The 22,892-nt window shown below is 34.1% G+C and overlaps 1 protein-coding gene across 7 annotated transcripts in view; it reads left to right on the forward strand.

Annotated features, from left to right (window-relative positions):
• LOC138314828 (histone deacetylase 4-like) overlaps nt 1-15,240 on the forward strand; it is a 161,502-nt gene extending 146,262 nt beyond the window's left edge. For all 7 annotated transcript variants that reach the window (XM_069255400.1, XM_069255394.1, XM_069255398.1 and 4 more), the window contains 9 exons: nt 4,172-4,225; nt 4,496-4,551; nt 4,867-4,954; nt 5,276-5,493; nt 5,797-5,915; nt 6,499-6,632; nt 6,969-7,053; nt 8,826-8,961; nt 9,226-15,240. In XM_069255400.1, the coding sequence (XP_069111501.1) occupies nt 4,172-4,225; nt 4,496-4,551; nt 4,867-4,954; nt 5,276-5,493; nt 5,797-5,915; nt 6,499-6,632; nt 6,969-7,053; nt 8,826-8,961; nt 9,226-9,274 (939 nt within the window). In that variant the 3' untranslated portion in view covers nt 9,275-15,240. The remainder of the gene's footprint in view (nt 1-4,171; nt 4,226-4,495; nt 4,552-4,866; nt 4,955-5,275; nt 5,494-5,796; nt 5,916-6,498; nt 6,633-6,968; nt 7,054-8,825; nt 8,962-9,225) is intronic.
• The last annotated feature ends 7,652 nt before the right edge of the window (nt 15,241-22,892 follow it).

Genomic DNA, 22,892 nt, shown 5'->3' on the forward strand with positions numbered 1-22,892 from the left:
AGTCCTACAATTAGTAGGTATTGTCAAAATGTATGTACCCAAAAAACTGCATCATTTATCACAATAGCCTATTGTTTTGGAAAATAAAAGTTGATTAGAAATTGTATGTACTAGCTGTATTTTAGTATAATGCCCTATCAATTATCTTATATACAATGATTGAATGGGTGATATATTTACAAGTAAATGTTTTTTTAACGTGTTTGACACACTATCGTGTGCTGTCCAGTATCTATAGATCTATATATTATTAAACATATTGATTGACCGATATCGCCAAAACCATTAACACTAGTGTACCATGAGGGCTGTTCTACTATCCTAGTGAATTGGTCAAATTCATTGATATTGTACCTCAACAAACACATAGAGTCTAAAAATATACCGGTACTTGTATATAGTATTACAGTACTTGTATACAGTATTACAGTGCTTGTATACAGTATTGCAGTACTTGTATACAGTATTACAGTGCTTGTATACAGTATTACAGTACTTGTATACAGTATTACAGTACTTGTATACAGTATTGCAGTACTTGTATACAGTATTGCAGTACTTGTATACAGTATTACAGTACTTGTATACAGTATTACAGTACTTGTATACAGTATTACAGTACTTGTATACAGTATTACAGTACTTGTATACAGTATTACAGTACTTGTATACAGTATTACAGTACTTGTATACATACTGATACTTGTATACAGTATTACAGTACTTATAAACAGTATTACAGTATTTGTATACAGTACTTGTATACAGTATTGCAGTACTTGTATACATACTGATACTTGTATACAGTATTACAGTACTTGTATACAGTATTACAGTACTTGTATACAGTATTGCAGTACTTGTATACATACTGATACTTGTATACAGTATTACAGTACTTGTATACAGTATTACAGTACTTGTATACAGTATTGCAGTACTTGTATACATACTGATACTTGTATACATATACAGTACTTACAGTACAGTACTTGTATACAGTATGACAGTACTTGTATACAGTATTACAGTACTTGTATACAGTATTACAGTACTTGTATGTATACAGTACTTGTATACAGTATTCAGTACTTGTATACAGTATTGCTGTACTTGTATACAGTATTACAGTACTTGTATACAGTATTACAGTACTTGTATACAGTATTGCAGTACTTGTATACTGTATTACAGTACTTGTATACAGTATTACAGTTCAGTCAAACCTCGATGATTCGAACTTCGATGAATCAAATTTCTCGCTGTATCGAACTTTTTGTCTGGTACCGAATTTCTTCACTATATAACATTACTAACTAACCCATGTATGAATCGAAGTTTTATGAATCGAAGTTCTCGATGTGTCGAACTTTTTTCATGGACCATTTGTTATAGAATCATAGGTAACTGACACTCGTTGATTTGAATAAAAGTTTACCTGTACAAATCAGGTGTTCGCCGATACCCCGCGGCATGCCGTCACACCTAGCTGTCTCGCGACGGCCCTTCGCCGGACATATGACAGCTTGTGTTGCTAGCTTGATATCATCAAGATGATTAATATCACTAATCAGGCCGATACCCGGTGCTTTGTTTTTACAAGCTGCGTTATTAAATCATTAGCGCGGCAAAGATCCAGTTAGTCGTTTTTGATGTTCGCCGCCGCCATTGATAGCGGTTTGTAGAATTTACGGAACGGTAAATAGCGAGCCACATTATTAGCAACTCATACTCAAAACTGTTACATTGCACAACTTTAGCATAAATACTGGAGCAAATCGATCATTCTAAATCGAAGTATTTTGTAGGTGTTGTAGCGCTTTCGGTTCCTCCTTTTTAGTTTCGTTTTTACAACGTGTTTTTGTTTTATATTCATTCCGTAATATTAACCATCGCTTAAATAGTCACCAAACGAACACTTGTACATGGGTTAGGCCTAGTACACGTAAGTCTTGTTTATAATATACGTATGTATTGCTAACGATAGCAATACATGTGATTAATTGCATACTTCGTTTTAATTTTGTTTTGCTTGTGGTACAATGATTATAAAGTTTACGGAACAGAGACGACATGTACACAACTACCACAGTTGGTCATGTTAAAAAAAACATCGGTCTAATTTCAACCACGAATAATTCGAAGTCTCGATGTATCGAAGTTTTTCTGACAGTCCCTGGAACTTCCATACATCGAGGTTTGACTGTACTTGTATACAGTATTACAGTACTTGTATACAGTATTGCAGTACTTGTATACATACTGATACTTGTATACAGTATTACAGTACTTGTATACAGTATTACAGTACTTGTATACAGTATTACAGTACTTGTATACAGTATTACAGTACTTGTATACAGTATTGCAGTACTTGTATACAGTATTACAGTACTTGTATATATACTGATACTTGTATACAGTATTACAGTACTTGTATATAGTATTACAGTACTTGTATATAGTATTACAGTACTTGTATACAGTATTACAGTACTTGTATACATACCGGTACTTGTATACAGTATTACAGTACTTGTATACAGTATTACAGTACTTGTATACAGTATTACAGTACTTGTATACAGTATTACAGTACTTGTATACAGTATTACAGTACTTGTATACATACTGATACTTGTATACAGTATTACAGTACTTGTATACAGTATTACAGTACTTGTATACAGTATTACAGTACTTGTATACAGTATTACAGTACTTGTATACAGTATTACAGTACTTGTATACAGTATTACAGTACTTGTATACAGTATTACAGTACTTGTATACATACTGATACTTGTATACAGTATTACAGTACATGTACTTGTATACAGTATTACAGTACTTGTATACAGTATTACAGTACTTGTATACAGTATTACAGTACTTGTATACAGTATTACAGTACTTGTATACAGTATTGCAGTACTTGTATACAGTATTACAGTACTTGTATACAGTATTACAGTACTTGTATACAGTATTACAGTACTTGTATACAGTATTACAGTACTTGTATACAGTATTACAGTACTTGTATACAGTATTACAGTACTTGTATACAGTATTACAGTACTTGTATACAGTATTACAGTACTTGTATACATACTGATACTTGTATACAGTATTACAGTACTTGTATACAGTATTACAGTACTTGTATACAGTATTACAGTACTTGTATACAGTATTACAGTTCAGTACTTGTATACAGTATTGCAGTACTTGTATATACATACTTGTATACAGTATTACAGTACTTGTATACAGTATTACAGTACTTGTATACAGTATTGTAGTACTTGTATATACATACAGTACTTGTATACAGTATTACAGTACTTGTATACAGTATTACAGTACTTGTATACAGTATTACAGTACTTGTATACATACGTACTTGTATACAGTATTACAGTACTTGTATACAGTATTACAGTACTTGTATACGTATACTGTACTTGTATACAGTATTACAGTACTTGTATACAGTATTACAGTACTTTGTATACAGTATTACAGTACTTGTATACAGTATTACAGTACTTGTATACAGTATTACAGTACTTGTATACAGTATTACAGTACTTGTATACAGTATTACAGTACTTGTATACAGTATTACAGTACTTGTATACATACTGATACTTGTATACAGTATTACAGTACTTGTATACAGTATTACAGTACTTGTATACAGTATTACAGTACTTGTATACAGTATTACAGTACTTGTATACATACTGATACTTGTATACAGTATTACAGTACTTGTATACAGTATTACAGTACTTGTATACAGTATTACAGTACTTGTATACAGTATTACAGTACTTGTATACATACTGATACTTGTATACAGTATTATAGCTGTATCTATACTACATCTATATACTTCATTCTTTCATTCTTTCATTCTTTATTATTCTTTTTAATATGTGCATGATCTTTCTTATTTTTAAGATTTCAGTCACTTACCAGTAAGATTCACATTGCTTGCCTCATGGGTCAGTGAAGGTTTACAATTGATGTTTTAAATTAGTTTGTTCAGTAATCTTTAAATTTTAATCTTAATTTATGTCCGCCACATATATAGCTTTTTTTTGGGGAACAAAATTAATGTTTTATTCTATTTTATTTTACCAATACTTTGTTTGATTCCCAGGCTGCGGGCTGTGTAACTGAACTGGCTACACGTGTGGCTGCTGGAGAATTAAAGGTAAGGTGTAAACCAGGGGGGGGGATGTTATTGATCCTTGAGTCTTTTACAAAACTCTGTAACCTCACAAACATATTCTTCATTCTTTAATTTGACAGAATGATGAATACATATTGATTCAGGTGATTTGCACATATTACATATATTGTTAATTAAGAATATCTTCATAAAGGCAATAGAATAGTCACTCATTCAGATAATGAGGCTTTATATAATGATCCGAGATCTGTTTTGATATAAATGTAATGATGTTACCATTGATTTATCCAGAATGGTTTTGCCATTGTACGACCACCTGGACACCATGCAGAATCACATCAGGCTATGTAAGTATTGACATGTTTCTCTGTGATTATTTTTAACTCCTCAAACCAAATAAAACTGCAAAAACATTACTGTACCTTGATTATTACAATTTTATCTATGGAGAGAGTTTTCTCTATTGGAAGATTTTCCTATATGAGGAGATTTAATTTCTCCATGAGGAAAAACACCAATAATAGATGGAAAAGATGTACATGTTCATTTGGTAAATTCAATTGTGGCATAAACTTTAACTGTCTGGTGTATATTCTGTCTGTTTAAGATGTTTATGCTTTTCTGTGAATGATTCACCTACATGCTCTGCTGTTCTGTTTCAGGGGTTTCTGCTATTTCAACTCAATAGCCATTGCTGCCAAACAGTTGAGAGAGAAATGTAAAATTGAAAGGGTTCTTATTGTTGACTGGGTAAGTTGGTTTTAACTATGGCTTTATAAAATACTGATGGAAGGGAAATAACTCTTACAGATGAGCACTATTTAAAAATATCACAATATTTTGTGAGTAGGTATACCAAATAATGTTTTAGCAACTTATGTATTATAATACAACTGGTCACATTGGTCATTCCCACAATAAGTCTGAATGATAATTATTTAAGTTGAAGATCGACCCACATGCCAGCCAATTGCTGTAAATAAGATATTCAGTTGTAGAATTATATTGCACTGGTAGATTACTGATTTTAAACAATACTATTCTATTCTCTATTGGTTGTTTTCATTATAGGACGTTCACCATGGAAACTCCACACAGCAGATGTTTTACAGTGACCCAAATGTGTTGTATATTTCAATGCATCGTCACGACAACGGAAACTTTTTCCCTGGCACTGGTTCCCCTGGAGAATGTGGGGAAGGAAAAGGACTTGGATTTAACGTGAACATCGCCTTCGGAGGCGGACTCAACCCACCATTAAAGGATGCAGAATATCTGGCAGCATTTAGGTAAGTAACACAACCATTCTGCTACTCACAGTCGACTGAAACTGAAATTGTTAATATTGAAATGTTTCGATTTCGAAACAAGAGATTGATTTCTTTTCCAAATGAAACATAAAGATCAATTCAATGTGTTCAGAGGTTTGGGCAAAGCTATAGCTTCTATTCTGTTTGTTTTCAATTTGTTTACTGTTCTGTTATAAAACTTTGACATCTTCATATCTCTAACTAAAACACCCATAATATATACTCTAGACATTCTGGTGTGTTGTCTAAGAAAATTATTACATGATTGTTTACATCTTTCAGAACGTTAGTCTTGCCAATCGCTAAGGAATTCCAACCTGAGATGGTTTTAGTATCCTCTGGGTTTGATGCAGCCATGGGCCACGCAGCTCCCCTTGGCGGCTACGAGGTGTCAGCTACATGTACGTATATATCCACATGGTCTGGTTATAGCAAAGATATATCATATAGGTTTATACTGATGTCTCAGGTTGATCATATACTGATGTCTCAGGTTGATCATATACTGATGTCTCAGGTTGATCATATACTGATGTCTCAGGTTGATCATATACTGATGTCTCAGGTTGATCATATACTGATGTCTCAGGTTGATCATATACTGATGTCTCAGGTTGATCATATACTGATGTCTCAGGTTGATCATATACTGATGTCTCAGGTTTATACTGATGTCTCAGGTTGATCATATACTGATGTCTCAGGTTGATCATATACTGATGTCTCAGGTTGATCATATACTGATGTCTCAGGTTGCATGATCATATACTGATGTCTCAGGTTGATCATATACTGATGTCTCAGGTTGATCATATACTGATGTCTCAGGTTGCATGATCATATACTGATGTTTCAGGTTGCATGATCATATACTGATGTCTCAGGTTGATCATATACTGATGTCTCAAGTTGTCCAATAGTTGATGAAACTTAACTTCATACAAACTGATATTGATTAATTTAAATCTATTTTTGGCTGTTTAGGTTTTGGTCACATGACAAGAGAGTTGATGGGATTGGCTGACGGAAAGATCATTCTTGCCTTGGAGGGAGGATATGAACTAACGGCCATATGTGATTGTACAGAGATGTGTGTAAAGGCACTATTGGGAGAGGAGGTGAGGAAATACTGCTGTTCATGATTGTTTGGAGGGGAGATATTGATACAGTGACCTGAATGGCACAATGTCGAGATTAGAGGGCCATAACTGGCTCAGAGTAGAGGGCCAGTGGTAGAATTTCAATACATGTTGCCCTGCCTCTTACTGTAATCTACAGGTTGGCAATAGTTTTAAAACTTCAGATACCTTATAACTGCTAAGGAACAGACTTTGGCCATCTTTATCAATAGATTTTAAGATATTCACAAAGTTATGATTGGCCATTTTATTCCATATCATAGATAATATTTACAAATAAAATGATGCATTAAATCTTTTATGTTTGATTGACAGCTGCCACCATTGAAAGAGGAGGAGCTGCAGAGGTCACCCTGCCCATCAGCTCTGGAGACAATGGAGGAAGTTATCAAGATACAAGGTGGGTACCCTTATCATTATAAACCATTGGTGAAAAACCGTTACAGCCTGCACATGGTTTTCATTTACCTGCAGATATAGTTATGTTTAACATGTGTCTATAGATCAGATGTGGATAGCAGTCACAACAACTTCACTTTTTAGAAACTTATTTGTTGTTATCAGCCAGTTCTCCCGATTTGAGTCCCTTTATGACAATAATATACACAATTCTTTTTTGATGCTGTGAAACAGCATTCTTAGGTACGCTCGGCGAGCCTGTGCACATCTATACAATAAAACCACTCAGCGATGAAAATTAAATGTTGTTTTGTTCATTTTTACATATTACTTGATAGTATGAATAAATCGAACCTTAGTATTCAAAACCACAAACATTAAATTTGTACATACATATGCACTATAGACGGTATGAATTAAGTGTTCAGTTGGGACTCTATGATTTATGTATCCCTACGCGTCATGTATGTTTCCAAAAATCACGAACAACGCCTTCTTTGATGTCTTCCTCCACGGCAGACTTTCGGTTGATTTTGGATTGTGTATGTCTATTTCAATTTTACGTAATTCATGCTACTGATCGATTTATGCAATGAAATGTTAGGAAGATAATTGCAAAAGAAAGTTCTTATAACAGTTATAGAGTTTTTTTAATTTGGTTGCATTGACAAGCTATATCTGGTGATATCATTGCGCAGTAAAAGTTAATAGGTCACTGGGAGTTGTGCCTTTTGTTTATCGACAACTACGTTATATTGAAAGGGAAAAAGTACAAAATTTATCAACATAAACTTACAAAATATAATGATAATATAGATCTATATATGTGCGAGCAACTAAAAGTGACAAATGAACTTATATTGTCGTGGAATGTACAGTAGCCTTACGAAGACTTACTAAAGTCTGATGCATTGTATCTAGTTTTCTTGACGTTAGCGTTCTTATAAATTAAAAAGAAATTTGAATGTTATAAGTAACCAAATAATGTACCTTTTATTTGGCTTAAATATCTGGCCATGATTTATTATTATTCAGAAGTCGGCAAAGCAAAAATCACTATCATATGTTCTTCGCGATAATATGTCGCCAACCACTTACTGGGTCTTTCCAAGACTTACTTACACTTACTTACATTGTAAGTCCGATGCATTACATGAAATTTTTTTGATGTTACTGACTAGCGTTCTTGTGAATTTAAAATAAATCTGAGTGTTATACGTAACAAAATAATGTACCTTTTATTTGGCAAAAGTATCTGGCCATGATTTATTAGTCAAAAGTCATCAAAGCAACCCATGTTATTTTTTTAGAAAGGGAACCAAAACATACCCGGAAATGGTAATACATGTATTTCTAATGTTACATTTTTTTCCGAAAATATTCTTCAATGTTTGAAGAGATATTGATGATGATGATAATTTTACTAATTAATAAAGAATCATAAAAAATGATACTCAGATTCTGACCGCTTTTATTGGTGTTGAAATCGTTATTTCAGAAATAATTTTAAATTTTTAATATAAAATTTACTTCAGGAAAATGAGTTATTCATCTTATTGTTCTTGAATCAACTTTAAATATCATAAAATAAATATGATATACCGTAAATATATTTTGTTTAACTCCCTAATGTAACAATATTTAAATGAAAAACCAATTTCCTTATTCCTTTGTTTGAGTCCTTCATTCACAGCATCTATGAGTGACCTTGGCACTATGTAGACTTTCTCTTACTAGAGATGATTTAATGAAGATTATCTTTTTTTTCCTCAGCCAAACACTGGGCATGCGTAGAACGGCATCTGTCATCAGTGAGATGCTCTCTAGTGGAGGCACAGAAACAAGACGTAGTGGAAGCAGATACTGTCACAGCGCTGGCCTCATTGTCAATGGTCGCAGGAAAAAGAAGGTTACTGTCTGTTCTATCAAAAATAAACACTAACATTATTGTAACAATCTTAAAGAACATCTTGTCTTTAATTACAAGGAATGAACTTGAGTTATTCTGGAGGGAAAAATAATATTTAAAGATTATCATCCAGTTAGAAGTTAGAAAATGTATTTGTTTAATTTTGATAATTTTAAATTGTGATTCTGAGAATATAAATGTAAATTTATGCTTCATAAAAAATAGAGAGAGACTAATATTGATGCTGATTTCTCTCCTTTACAGTGACTCAGTGGAGCAGGAATCTGAACCAATGGAGGAGGAACAATCCTAACATCATGTGACCCTCTACTCCAAGACCATTGGTTGTTGTGTTGCCTTGACGACGACCTTCTTGACGACCTGTCATGAAGTGGACAGTCACATATGCTACAATCAGCTGCAGGTCGGCGTTTGGAAGCATTGCGATGGAACTTTGTGACAGTGCTGGTAATGCCCCCTGGTGGAGCTTTGTGGCAGTGCTTGTTACTCCCCCTGGTGGTGCTTTATTACACTGGACAAGTCAAGAGGCAATTAATGTCCGTGTGGTAGCCTTATAATCCACCTGGTGGATTTCCTAGAGATATTGTGGCAATCCCTTTGGAGTTACATACCCTGATGGGTGTTGAGTTGTCTCCCTTCTCCCAAGCTTTTTTCAGACTGTTTGATGATAATATTTGAGAGAGACAAACTACACAACATCGTTATTTGTTTATGTTGTACAACATTAGAAAGCACAAAGGATTTTTGTTTGTTGTACAACTCTTTTTGTTACAACAAAACACGTGTTACCTGTATTGTAAAATGCTGTTGAAGTTGTACTTGTTAAAAACTGACCGGTGTTTTTTGATGGACAGTGGCCGACTGACCAGTACAGCCTTACTCCCCAGCTGGTTGACCAGTGGAAGGGGACATGCTGTACTTGGGAGAGTTCTGGTGCAATTTGTGTCTGTGATAGCATGTTATTAAGTAGTTGCACATCCCTTCATGTTACATTGTATTTGATTGGTCAATCACTGTCGCTATGAAAACATTATTTTGATTGGTTGATATGAACATGGTGTCAAAATGACATTGATAACTTTTTGATTCACTAATTACTAGATCACATTGATGATGAAATGATATATTTTGATTGGTTCTTTTGCAATGCAATGTGACTGAATCGTGTCTTTTCATTGGTGGATGTTATGTGGAATTAGGAGATTTTCTGGTGCATGACAGCAGACTTGTTGGTATCTGTGGTGATATGAGTTTGGATGTTTTGAAGACTTTTGCAATGGATCAATGTAGATTGATTTGATTGTTGTGTTACATTGTGCTGAAAAAGATCTGAACAGGACTGTTAAAGTCAAATATATCCCTGTTGGGGACTTTATTGTATAAAATATTCATCTTTTAAATTGTTTGTTGTTTTGTGACATTTGTTTTCAAAGCTATATGTTAAATTTCTAGAGTATGTCTTGTATAGTATTAAAATAGTGATGTATAATTGATATTAAAATTTATTCTTTAGTGTTACATCATGGTAGATTTCAAATTTTCAATTTTTTTTTTGTCTGAGAATCAATTTTGCTGTTTCATTTTTTTGATAGAAAACATCTTGTTGATTGATGAAAGAAATAATTGAAAAAAATTGTTTTGATGTTGTAGTTAATAGGTCACCTGAATCATTGTTTTTGAATTCATCATTTCTGTATATACTGAATAAGACTTTGTCTATGGGTTACACATGACCATATGACTTTGTATTGTTTTTCTGAATTTTTCACATTAAGTCACAAATTCACTGATGCCTTTTCCATTCTCGTGGTGTATGTTTTCAGCTTCAGTCTCATCAAGTCATATTTTAATCTTTCAATGAAAAGAATCTTTTAAGAACTTTTTGACATTTTTTAATTATGAAAGCAAAACAAAATTTTACATATAAATATTATACATATTAGATATATATAAATATATATATATTTGCAAATTGAAATATAGTACGTTGTCAGTTGATTGTTAAACGTTGTATTTTGTAAAAATTGTTTGGGTTACCATGGTAACTATTGAGAATATTTGGTTTAATTGTGTAATTAGTTTACCAAATCAGGTGACATTGATTTTAACAGACTCACCCTCGTGTTGTAGATAAGACTCTGGTGTGGTATATTAGGATCATGGAGCCATCCATCAGCTCTTTATTTAGTAAGACTTCAACGTTGTAAAACAATTGTTTTGTTGAAATTTAGAACATGTTGATTTAAGTCAAAAGTTAATCGGTCAGAATTTGGTTAAAGATAAAGTTTGGATTTTTTATTTGCAAAAGTCCTTTAGATGTATTTCTTCAAGTATCAATTCAATCCTTGTAAGTGACAAGAGATTTAGAATAAAAGGAACCTGATATTATTAACTTTCTGTAAATATGCCTTATTTGGTACACACAAATGTGAACTAAAAGTTGATGTTACTGCATGAATTGGTATTTAGATGTCAATGATAATGCTTGCTTTAGAAAATGTTTACAAAACTTGTAGTGAAAAGTATTGGTAAAATAATATCTTAAATGTTGTCAGTGAAAAAATTGCTGAGCTGAACTAACAACTTAAAATGAAAATGTCCCCCTTGTTTGATCTTTCTGGTCTCATTCTGAGTAATTTGGTGACATTATTTTGTGAGAAGACCATGCAGTAAAACAGATTTACCAGTCCACCTGACCCCAGGATGTCATCACAGGGTCAACAACAGATTGATGACCAATTGTTTGATCCACAGGGTCAACAACAGATCCATAAACAATTGTTTGATCCACAGGGTCAACAACAGATCCATAAACAATTGTTTGATCCACAGGGTCAACAACAGATCCATAAACAATTGTTTGATCCACAGGGTCAACAACAGATCCATAAACAATTGTTTGATCCACAGGGTCAACACAGATCCATAAACAATTGTTTGATCCACAGGGTCAACAACAGATCCATAAACAATTGTTTGATCCACAGGGTCAACACAGATTGATGATCAATTGTTTGATCCACAGGGTCAACACAGATTGATGACCAATTGTTTGATTCACAGGGTCAACAACAGATCCATAAACAATTGTTTGATCCACAGGGTCAACAACAGATCCATAAACAATTGTTTGATCCACAGGGTCAACACAGATTGATGATCAATTGTTTGATCCACAGGGTCAACACAGATTGATGACCAATTGTTTGATTCACAGTGTCAACAACAGATCCATAAACAATTGTTTGATCCACAGGGTCAACACAGATTGATGACCAATTGTTTGATCCACAGGGTCAACAACAGATCCATAAACAATTGTTTGATCCACAGGGTCACAAACAGATCCATAAACAATTGTTTGATCCACAGGGTCAACTTAGATTGATGACCAATTGTTTGATCAATCTTTCAAGTCATGAATAGGAAGTGCTGCACAAACTTCCTACGACTCTCTTCTCCTTTGAAGTTGGTTTTTGTCAGTGGACTGACAAGACCTTTGTTTAAAATTTAAATCCTATATTTTTTGGTATATTTGCATTTTAATGCAAAATTTTATTTACCATACTGATAAGACTGAAATTAAAAAAAAAAATTGTAGAAAAATATTCAATATCTGACCTTCATATCTGTTATTAATATATTTTCAAAATATTCAATTATACAATATCTTTTGGCCAAAATGTTTTGTCATGCAAGATAAAAGAATGTGATTGTTTTTATTAGTTTCTGGGTTACAAAGTATTGTGTAATGTCAAGGACATGTATATTTTGATTCATCACTAGCCTTTGTACAAAAACTACCAAGCCGTTGTAATTTCAGTTAACTAATTACGTAATGTCTTTTAATGTAATATATTTCACAGAAATAAATTTCCAAGCCTTGTTTGTGTTGTGATACAACTGATAACAAAATTTGTGACATAATTAATTTTTTGCCTTTGCATATGACAGAGTTATCTCCCTTGCAAGAAGGTATCAATTGCGTTGTCATTACTTTATGAGCAAGAATGACAACATTGTTTCATTTTTTATGACAAACATTACCTTCATAAAACATGACAAAAGCTAACAATAAGGAAAGATAACTTTGAAGTATGCAAATACAAAATATGTGTAGTAATACAGCCAAATAATGAGGAGCCAAGCAAAATAAGGACTACCAATTTTTACTTTGACATTAGATTTTGTCCTTCAAGAGGAGGGAAGGTTCATTTTGAAGAATACAAATTGACTGTTGAGAAAGTTTCACATTTGTGGGGAATTTGGTATTGTAGTTTTCAATTTCCTTAAATTTCTCTTTATTATTAATCAAGCACATGTGGTCTGTAAAATGGTTAATACAGAAAGGGAATTTTAAAAGGTCTTTTTAAATTATCGTCATGTTCAATAAATTTGGTGTTGTCTGTAAAATACATAAGATATTTTTACTAATTCATGATATCTTTTGAATATGGTTAGAAATCAAATAGATTTTTCATACTTTAATATACAGAAAAAAATTATAATATTTTTGTATCTTTCATCTTCTTATAAACTTGGCCAAACTTTAGCTTTTAATGAAAGAAATTTGGATTTGGAAAATTGGTTTGGATAATAATGACACATTAATTATGGTACATTAATAATATTGAACTTTTAGGTAACATTAGGCTATGATACAATTGCTGCCAACATTACCTGTTATATAGGGTGGCATTCACAATTTTTTATCAGAATATTTTATGTCCGTAGTAATTGACTTACATTTCACAATCTTATGTAGGAGTGACAGTGTCTTTAAAATCTTTTTATTATTCCTTTAGATCAATTAAAAGTGCATTTTTCCACTTAATAATTGAAAAAAATTAAGCAATATTCTTTGAATTTTTTTTCTTTTTCTTTTTCACTTGACATCTTTAACACGTGTGCCTGACAGTGTATCGCTGTCGTAAGTATATACCAATTCAAATGTGATTGTACATTATCCCGCCAAACTTCCCTCAGCTTTTTGTCTGTTATTATGTGCCCTTTGAAGCCAGTGAGCGAATTTTCCTATGAGTTTGCCTAATGCTGTACACGTTGTAACGTAGCCAAATACCTTCTGGGCCATCAGTTTGTCTTGTTCGTTTTTTAGGAATTAGTGAATTTGGTTTGATTTGAAGAAAATGTTTTAGTGATAAAACAAACATGGTCTTAAAAATAGCCTTTGATTTTTTTTTGATTTTTTCTTTGATTGTTAAATTTGTTTATACCTAAGCAATGTACACAAAGCTTACAATATAAAAGTATTAATTATGAGTTTATTTATATAGATATATATGTATATGTTAAATATGCTTCATGTTGACTTTTAAAGGGGGGAAATGTCGGCCAAAATAATCTGCTAGCCATTCAAAAACATTTAATCTATAACACTATTAAACAGTTCATAGTGACCATTGAACATAAAAAAAATTGCAATTTGTTGAAAAAAATGGTTTTTACTAGTTATACAAGTGTTGGAAGTGAAACAAATTTACATAAAAAATTTGCAATTTGTTTTAAAAATAAGAAGGTATTTACTAGTTATACAAGTGTTGGAAGTGAAACGAATTTACATACAGTATAATGTACTTTAAAAACATCAAATGCAATATACTAATTGAAATTACAAAAACATTTTACTTGCTGAGAAAATACACCCGATATAGTTTCTGCCAGAATATTCAACACAAAAAGCAACATTTCATAGATTTGTAATATATTTTCACATCAATTATCATTTATTTATGAAATGTAAATCGGTTAATCGTCATGGTTTGATTTGTAATGTGAAAAATCAGAATATGATATTCAATTTTCTATCTTCATAACCATTGACATGATCCAGCATTTTAAAAAAGACAAAGACAGTTTTTATTGCCCTTTTTCAGAATACTCATAAAATTCAAATGTCATATATCAGTTATTATCATATAAAGAATCTGCTGACTTAATCCTTTCACTCAATTATCTCTAACATACACTTCCAAATCATTATTATAAAGCATTTACACACCAAAAGTCATGACAGAATTATATGCCTAGCTAAAGACATTATCGAAATGGTCACAACCAATTCAAAACAATAGATTTTTTACCACTTCGTACAAGATGTTCCTGCAAATTCATGTTTGAAGTATATATTATGAGTTGGAAGTAGTGCTATGTTTTATATACAATGCTATGTCTCTTGTTTAATTATAATGTAAAAATTCTTGTCATAATTTGTGAAGTAAACCATCGTGTTTACAGTCAGTTTTGTGTTGTGTTCTTCTTTAAAACTCAGTCTTAGCAACCACCTCTGTACCAAGGCTATGTGTTTTATACATCCACTTCCTCATGGTCCTAAAATGATTATTATCAACACATCTTGACCCTTGACTACTTGGCTGTAAAGGCCATTTTTTGTCCAAAACAGTTTTGACTATGGTAATTATATAAGACCACACTCCCTGAGCGATAACTGGTAATTACATTATGTTATTTATTCACTAGCCGCCTTGACAGTGATTTAGCTAGGTGTTTTTTTATTATTCTTGTTACCGCTATTTCTCAGAAAGTACTGAAGGGATCTTTTTCAAATTTCATATGTAGGATCCCCTAGGACTCTAGTTATGCATATTGCATTTTGAGACTGATCGGTCAACAAGATGGCCGCCAGGCAGCCATCTTGGGTTTTGATAGTTAAAGTTTGTTACCGCAATTTCTCGGAAAGTACTGAAGGGATTTGTCTCACATTTCATATGTAGGTTACCCTAGGATCCTAGTTGTCCATAATGCATTTTAGGACCAATCGGTTAACAAGATGGACCACAGGTAGCCATTTTGGATTTTGATAGTTGAAGTTTGTTACTGCGATATATCTCAGAAAGTAAGGAAAGGATCTTTCTCAAATTTCATATGTAGTATGTAGTAAAAGTTTGAATAGCAGAGAAAATCCCTCTGGGATCTCATGATCTTCTACTAGACAAGATACTTTCATAACATCGATAACATTCTACTAATTCTAATTTGTGTAGCCTTCCACCTTTTCAACCATGTGAGGAGAAAATAAAGCTCAGCCAGATTAGGACTCTTTTTTAACTTGGAATCCGATTGAGCTTAGTGACCTGGTGGCCGTCACAGGTACAGCTACCCCTCCATCTTTTTATCATAATTACCAAGTGGTACTTGATAATAACAGAAAGAAGAAACAGGTTGAATTCAGAGATAGCTAACAAGACACACGGTATCTGGAAAGAATTAGTATTTTCCAAAAATGACCCGATAAGAGTTATCTCTCTTATAACACGAGTACATGTACACTTCTCATCAGCTTTGTAACCGTCATCCGAAAGGAAACTACAATGTATTTCATTGTCAAAACGCCAAAGGACTGGTCCGTGAAGACCAATACAGCTACAACATGTACAGTTGTAAATTGGTTCAGGGCCAGCCAATATCAATACTAAATATTCGTTCTAAATTGTTGAATAGTTTCTCTGGTGTTTGCAAACAATAACCTGGAGGCAACATATTGGATCGTGAGACTCTTCTACTGCAGCCTTCTAGACATTCACACATTGAACACATGGGAGGAGGTCGTCCTTATAAATGACTGTTAATAGGGCGTAAACAAACCAAATATCCATCATATCAACATCTGTCTTTAGTAGGAACTGGTGAGTTTGATGGTGTGTTTGCAGTTTCTCAATGACATACTTGTTCTTGTTTGATCAGATGAATGTCACTTTTATCGCGAACAAAGTTTCAGAGACAGTGCCAACAGAATCTAGCTGTGACCCACTCAACATGCAAGCCCTCGACGTCTCCTTTCATTGGAGTTATTCGGAGCCATATGATGCACATAAATAGAAGTCGACTGATCGTGTGGTTCAAGGAAGCTGGCCTAGTTTAATTTGGACACCTCCTCGCTGTGACATGACGATGGGATTCTTTCGATGTTTATCCGAATTGGTATCCGGGTATCATTTGCTTCTAGAAGGTGGATTAAGAGTGGAGGGGGTTTTATCACTGTACAAAATATAACTTTGTACCAACACAAAACGTTCTGAAGAAATTTTGAATTTAATAAGCATTACTTATGCTTTCGTGCCCTGGCAGCAAAATGAAAGTATCTATTTCACATTCCTGTTACATAATGTAGGTGGACTGAGTATAATACAGATCTCATCAGAATACCCGGATGTTGGTGGAACAAATGCGTTAGTAACTTTGACGAGATCGATTTTCAAAAGCAGCATGAACTGGCCGGTGAATTTATATGAGAACTAAGTGGTCAAAGGACGTCATTTCCATCACAGACAAATTAATCTCTCTTTAACTTTCGCTGCTATATATTGCAGCTTTGAAGGTTTCGTGATTATACAAGTCTAGGTGAATAAGTGTTTCAGGAAAGTTTGTATGTTCTTTCATCACGTAAATCAATGTTGATTTCCAACAAATCGTTCAGTTTTCAGAGTTTTCTGAAGGAATTTGAATATTAACCTCTAATTCCCCTATTGGGCCCGCCCTCCTGCTCCCGGGGGATCAGAGCCAAAATTTGTACAAGTTCTGTTCTCCTTCCCCCAAGGATGTTTGTGGCCAAATTTCGTTACAATCCATGCAGAACTCTAGGACAAGTAGCGATTTATAGGATTAACCTCTATTTCCCCTATTGGGCTCCGCCCCTTCAGCCCCCTGGGGGTCAGAGTCAAAATTTATAACAGTTCTGTTCTCTTCCCCAAAGGATGTTTGTGGCCAAATTTGGTTACAATTCATGCAGAACTCTAGGACAAGTAGCGATTTATAGGATTTACCGCTGTTTCGCCTATATGGTCCCGCCCCTCCTGCCCAGGGGGGTCAGAGCCAAAATGTATACAAGTTCTGTTTTCCTTCCCCCCAAGGATGTTTGTTGCCAAATTCGGTTACAATCCTTGCAGAACTCTAGGACAAGTAACGTTTTATAGGATTTACTTCTATTTCCCTTATTGGGCCCCGCCCCTCCTGACCCCGAGGGTTCAGAGCCAACATTTATACTATTTCTGTTCCCCTTCCCCCAAGGATGTTTGTGGCCAAATTTGGTTACAACTCATGCAGAACTCTTGGACAAGAGGCGATTTATAAGATTTATCTCTATTTCTCCTATTGGGCCCCGCCCCTCCTGTCCCCGGGGGGTCAGAGCCAAAATTTATGCAAGGTCTGTTCCCCTTCTCACAAGGATGTTTGTGGCCAAATTTGATTACAATCAATGCAGAACTCTATGACTAGTAGCGATTTTAAGGAAATGTTGACGGACGGACGGACGGCCGGACGACGGACACTACGCCATGGCAAAAGCTTACCGGCCCTTCGGGCCAGGTGAGCTAATAATGGTTACTTAACCGATGATAAAATGAAACAAATCATTCGGCATATTTTTTTTCAGTTCTAACTTCATATAAATAAGACATGCTCCCTTTCTTTATCGTGACATACATGTACATAAAGGTATTTGAAAATGTTTTATTAATTGTATTCGTTCAACAATGTCATTAAAACCAGATAACAAGATACAGATAGCAGGATAACACCTTAATTTCGACAAAATGCGAGTAATGAACGTCCATACATATTCCTTGCTCCTTTTGTCCATGGTGAATAAAGAGAAATTGTCTAATTATTTACAGAAGATGCTTCAAGCCTGTCCTTCTCGCACTCCTCCATGGCCTTTGTTGAGGTAAATACAGGCTTTGTAGGTGAGCTGTACACGAACATTAGAAGGATGTTTACCACTGTAATAACAGACTTCCCGACCGACAAGTAGATAAAACAAAAAGGCGACAACTCCTTCATCAAATATCCTATCAGTAACGGATTAACGATACAGGCAAAAAATCCGATGGCATTAAAAAGTGCAGGGACCTTCCCGTATACTGGTACTAAGTTCTCATTTACCCAACTTATGAACGTAGGCCACGATAGTCCAAACGGAACTCCAATTACACATATGGATATCCATACACCAAAATCGTTTTGCGCAAGCCCATTGATTAACAACGCTATATACCCAGCAGTGTAAATGAGCGAAGAAATTAATAGAATTGTTCGAACTTGTAAAATCTGTACAAGAATTATGCCGAAAAACCGCCCAAACATTGATGCAAAAAATAAAACTGAAGTAAGAAATGCGCCGGATGATTTTTCCCAATTAATACCAAGAACGCAAAATGCTGAAAGATATGAAGTAAAAGTGAAATCTAGATCAAAAAATACAAATACAAATATAGCCACATTGACCAATTGAAGTCGTTTAGCTATAAGCGAATGATCACCTAAAAGTTTATAACTCACTCGTTCTGTCTGCCTGACAGACCTCGTCTTATTTCTAGATCGACAATACAATATATAAAAGGGCAATGCTATCAAAAGAACAAAAGCAGCAGAAATAGAGTAGGCGATGTAAAGTCTTGAAGTTGATTCCGGATACTTAACGGAACTGGAAATGTTCTGAAAGCTCTCAATCTTATTGTCCAAAATTGATGAATTGACTACCAATCGTTGTAACTCATAATAGTCGTTGGTTGCATTTAATGAATCTTTCAGCTCAAATTCCTTCTCTGTGGTTTTCAACAAAAATGGCGCAGTTGCCAAAGGTGATAATACACTGAAAATGGCGTTTGCTGTATTGAGAACCTGGAGAAAAGATTTTCCTCTTGTCGTTTTCCCCCATATAGTCACCGCTTCAGATATAACAGCTAAAACAAAAACAAAAATGTGCATCTTTGTGTCACGTTCACTATTTGTAATCATGTGCAATTGAAATCCTAACAATACAGACAGGATTGGTTATCTTTCGCATACGGTTATACAAATTTGAATAAAAAATGATAGATTTGTTTAGATTCGAAACTAATATTTTAAATAACTCACCTACTACCAAAATTCCACCGGATATTCCATAAAAGACATGCGCCGTGATCATCTGTTCATATCCGATACACCATGGAATCAAAACTACTATCAAACTGCACAATGTCATAGAGAAAACAAATATCAAATATTTGTTCATTTTTGCATACAGCATCCCAGCCAAGACTGGTCCAATAGTTCGACCAATGAAATAAGCCGTCATGAAGGCAGACCCATTTTCTATGTCTGTTCCAGAGATGTGAAGGATATCCAGGAACGCTGGGCCAAGCTGTCCTTTAGTCCATCCCTAATGGAAAGAGAATAAGAACGAAAGAGCAAATATGTATACTTGAATATCTCTAAAAAAATTCATTTCATGCATTAACCATAGCATACATTTTTTTTTCATTTTAACGCATGATAAGTTTTCGAACAGGCCCGGTCCCACTGAAGAGCGGATTAATTACGATTGAGTTTAGTTTACAAGTTTTGGCCGTTCGTTGTCATCCGCAACAAAATTGACTAAAAATAATTTTCAAGTATAAATTATGGATCTGCGAATTTATTACGAACAAATGCGGATATTTCACGAATGCAAGCGAATACGATAACGGATGCTCTCCCGTGAGATGTACAGTTGGAAGTATTGCGATTGTTACGGAAATATTACGAATGCATTAATAATGCATTGCGCAGATGTAGCGGAAAGAACGGTTGTATTGCGCATGTAGGGCATCTGAATTACGGAGGTAAAACAAGCGCGCTCGAGCCTTTCGGTATCGCTTTTCACAACAACACGACTGCAACAAATTGAAGATAAGCAAGCTGCAACTTTCATCCTACCTTCTCCAGATACAAAGAAGGTCCAGTCTATTTCAAATTCAAATCAAAGCAGACAACTTTTTCTATTCTGTCTTTGGAACATGAATGGATACCATTGTAATGCTGTATTGGTATTATTGCCGATGACCCATTATTACACATGTACTTCTCAACGGACAGGAAATAATAGACAAATATGTCGATTTTTGCCATATTTATACAGTAGTTTTGGTTTACGCAACACGTTTGTTAACATTTGCAAATCATTCTCAAATCAAATGCAAAACAGACGCAATACAAACGCTGAACTCAATATGCATTCGCTACAAATTATTTTGATTCGTGATGTCAACGTGATAGGTACGCTATATACATTCGTTTTACACACTATCCCAGTTCGCTCTAAAGCCGCAAAACCCAGTCAGTTGCGGATATCAACGAATAACAGCAGATATACAGCGCATATAATAAGAATGTATTGAGTATATATTGCGTACGAATAGCGTATCTAATGCGAATGATTTTTTTTGTGCAGTTCAAAAATCCTAGGAACGGAAAATACGCCATTGCGGATAATTGCGGACGTGTGCGAATGTTGGGCGACAGATACAAGTACGATTTACGAATATTGCGTATGCTCAGCAAATATCAGCCAATTTTGTGTGCAACACAACCGCAAATCTTCCTAAACGCCAGTGGGACTTTCCTTAAGGTAAAACTGCATGACTACATTACACGAACCATCCTCCCATGCGTCCCCCGTTTTTGCTTTCATGTTTTCTTTTTCCTAGCAATGCCCCGAAGAATTTTGAATGAGGTGATGAAAGTTCACAAATAAGTACAAAGTTATGCGCTAAATTGATGCTAATTGAATTGCTTTGATTCTAGGAAGTTGAAAAGAATCCTGAAAAAAATTGTGTTATAAAAGCTACAGCAATGTAAAATAGATAATACCAGCTGTGGCATATATATAAAAACATATTAATTAAAGCGTATAGGATATAAATGATATGTTAACAATTGTAACCGTAAATGTAGAACAAATAGCAAACCTCAGACTTTGCTTCAAGGTTGTTGAGATTTTATTGTTATCATTTTTATTATTATTATATAATTTTACCTTCGCAAGGATACATTGCGTTTTTTCTACATTAGATACGATATTAGCTATATTGAAGGCCAATGGTTTGCTAAATCAGGACTGTATTGTTTTTATATTGCAAATAATAGTTTACTGATATTGATTTCTATCTTCCTCTAGATAAAAAAAACCCCTTCATTAAACAGTAGTTAACGTATGTCGTATTTGCAGGAACAGTCATTATTTGTACTGAAACATTACGTTTAACTACAGGTGAGTAAGTGGGACGGTACTACAAAGACTACAAAGTAGTTCGTGTATGGCTGTACATGTTGTACTTACACTTTACCTACTGTGTATCCTACACACACCACGATTATAGGAAGTTTTTAACCGAGAACACAAACAGAAACTTGTATGTTCATATATCAACGAGTAACTTTCATATCCATAACTCAAAGAGAAATTTTCCCTCAAATTAAATCTGAATTGAATTAAAATTGCAATATGGTCCTACATATATTTAGAAAATTCCACGCTATGTATGTTGCAGTTTGCTTTGAAAACTTAAAGTTGCTCCACCGCTCACAAATGGTATTTTTTCCTCAATCAACATGAGGAACAGGCGATTTAGTATTTTTCTTCAGTTACAAAAGTTACTTACAGTTTGAGTTTCTTATTTTACTTCAAGTTAATACTATTAAAAATAATGAATAAAAAATCCATGGCACCTTGTCCTCTATGGAATGATGTACTAATTGTTCATGTTCCAAAGTATAATAAGTTATTTATATGTTGTTTTTATTGTTAATTAGATACACATATACACGATTAAACATCAGTTATTGTACAAATGATGGGAATCGTTTATGCTCTGTCGGCGGTGGAGTATCTTTTATTAGAGAGGAATTATCGAATTCTAAAATTCCAAACAGACGTTGCGGAAAAACCAATAAAAAGAAAGAAAATCCTACTTTTACACCAATGAAAAATAAATATTTCTAAGAAATATCATATTTTTTTTCTGTGAGACGCTTTGAACCAACACTATTAACTTCATTGTGCGCTATCAAAACAATACACAAATTCATTTTGTATGCAATTGATATAGTCCTCTAGGAACACTGGGCTTATA

This window comes from Argopecten irradians, chromosome 2 (genome assembly GCF_041381155.1).
Source record: "Argopecten irradians isolate NY chromosome 2, Ai_NY, whole genome shotgun sequence".
Lineage (NCBI taxonomy): Eukaryota > Metazoa > Mollusca > Bivalvia > Pectinida > Pectinidae > Argopecten > Argopecten irradians.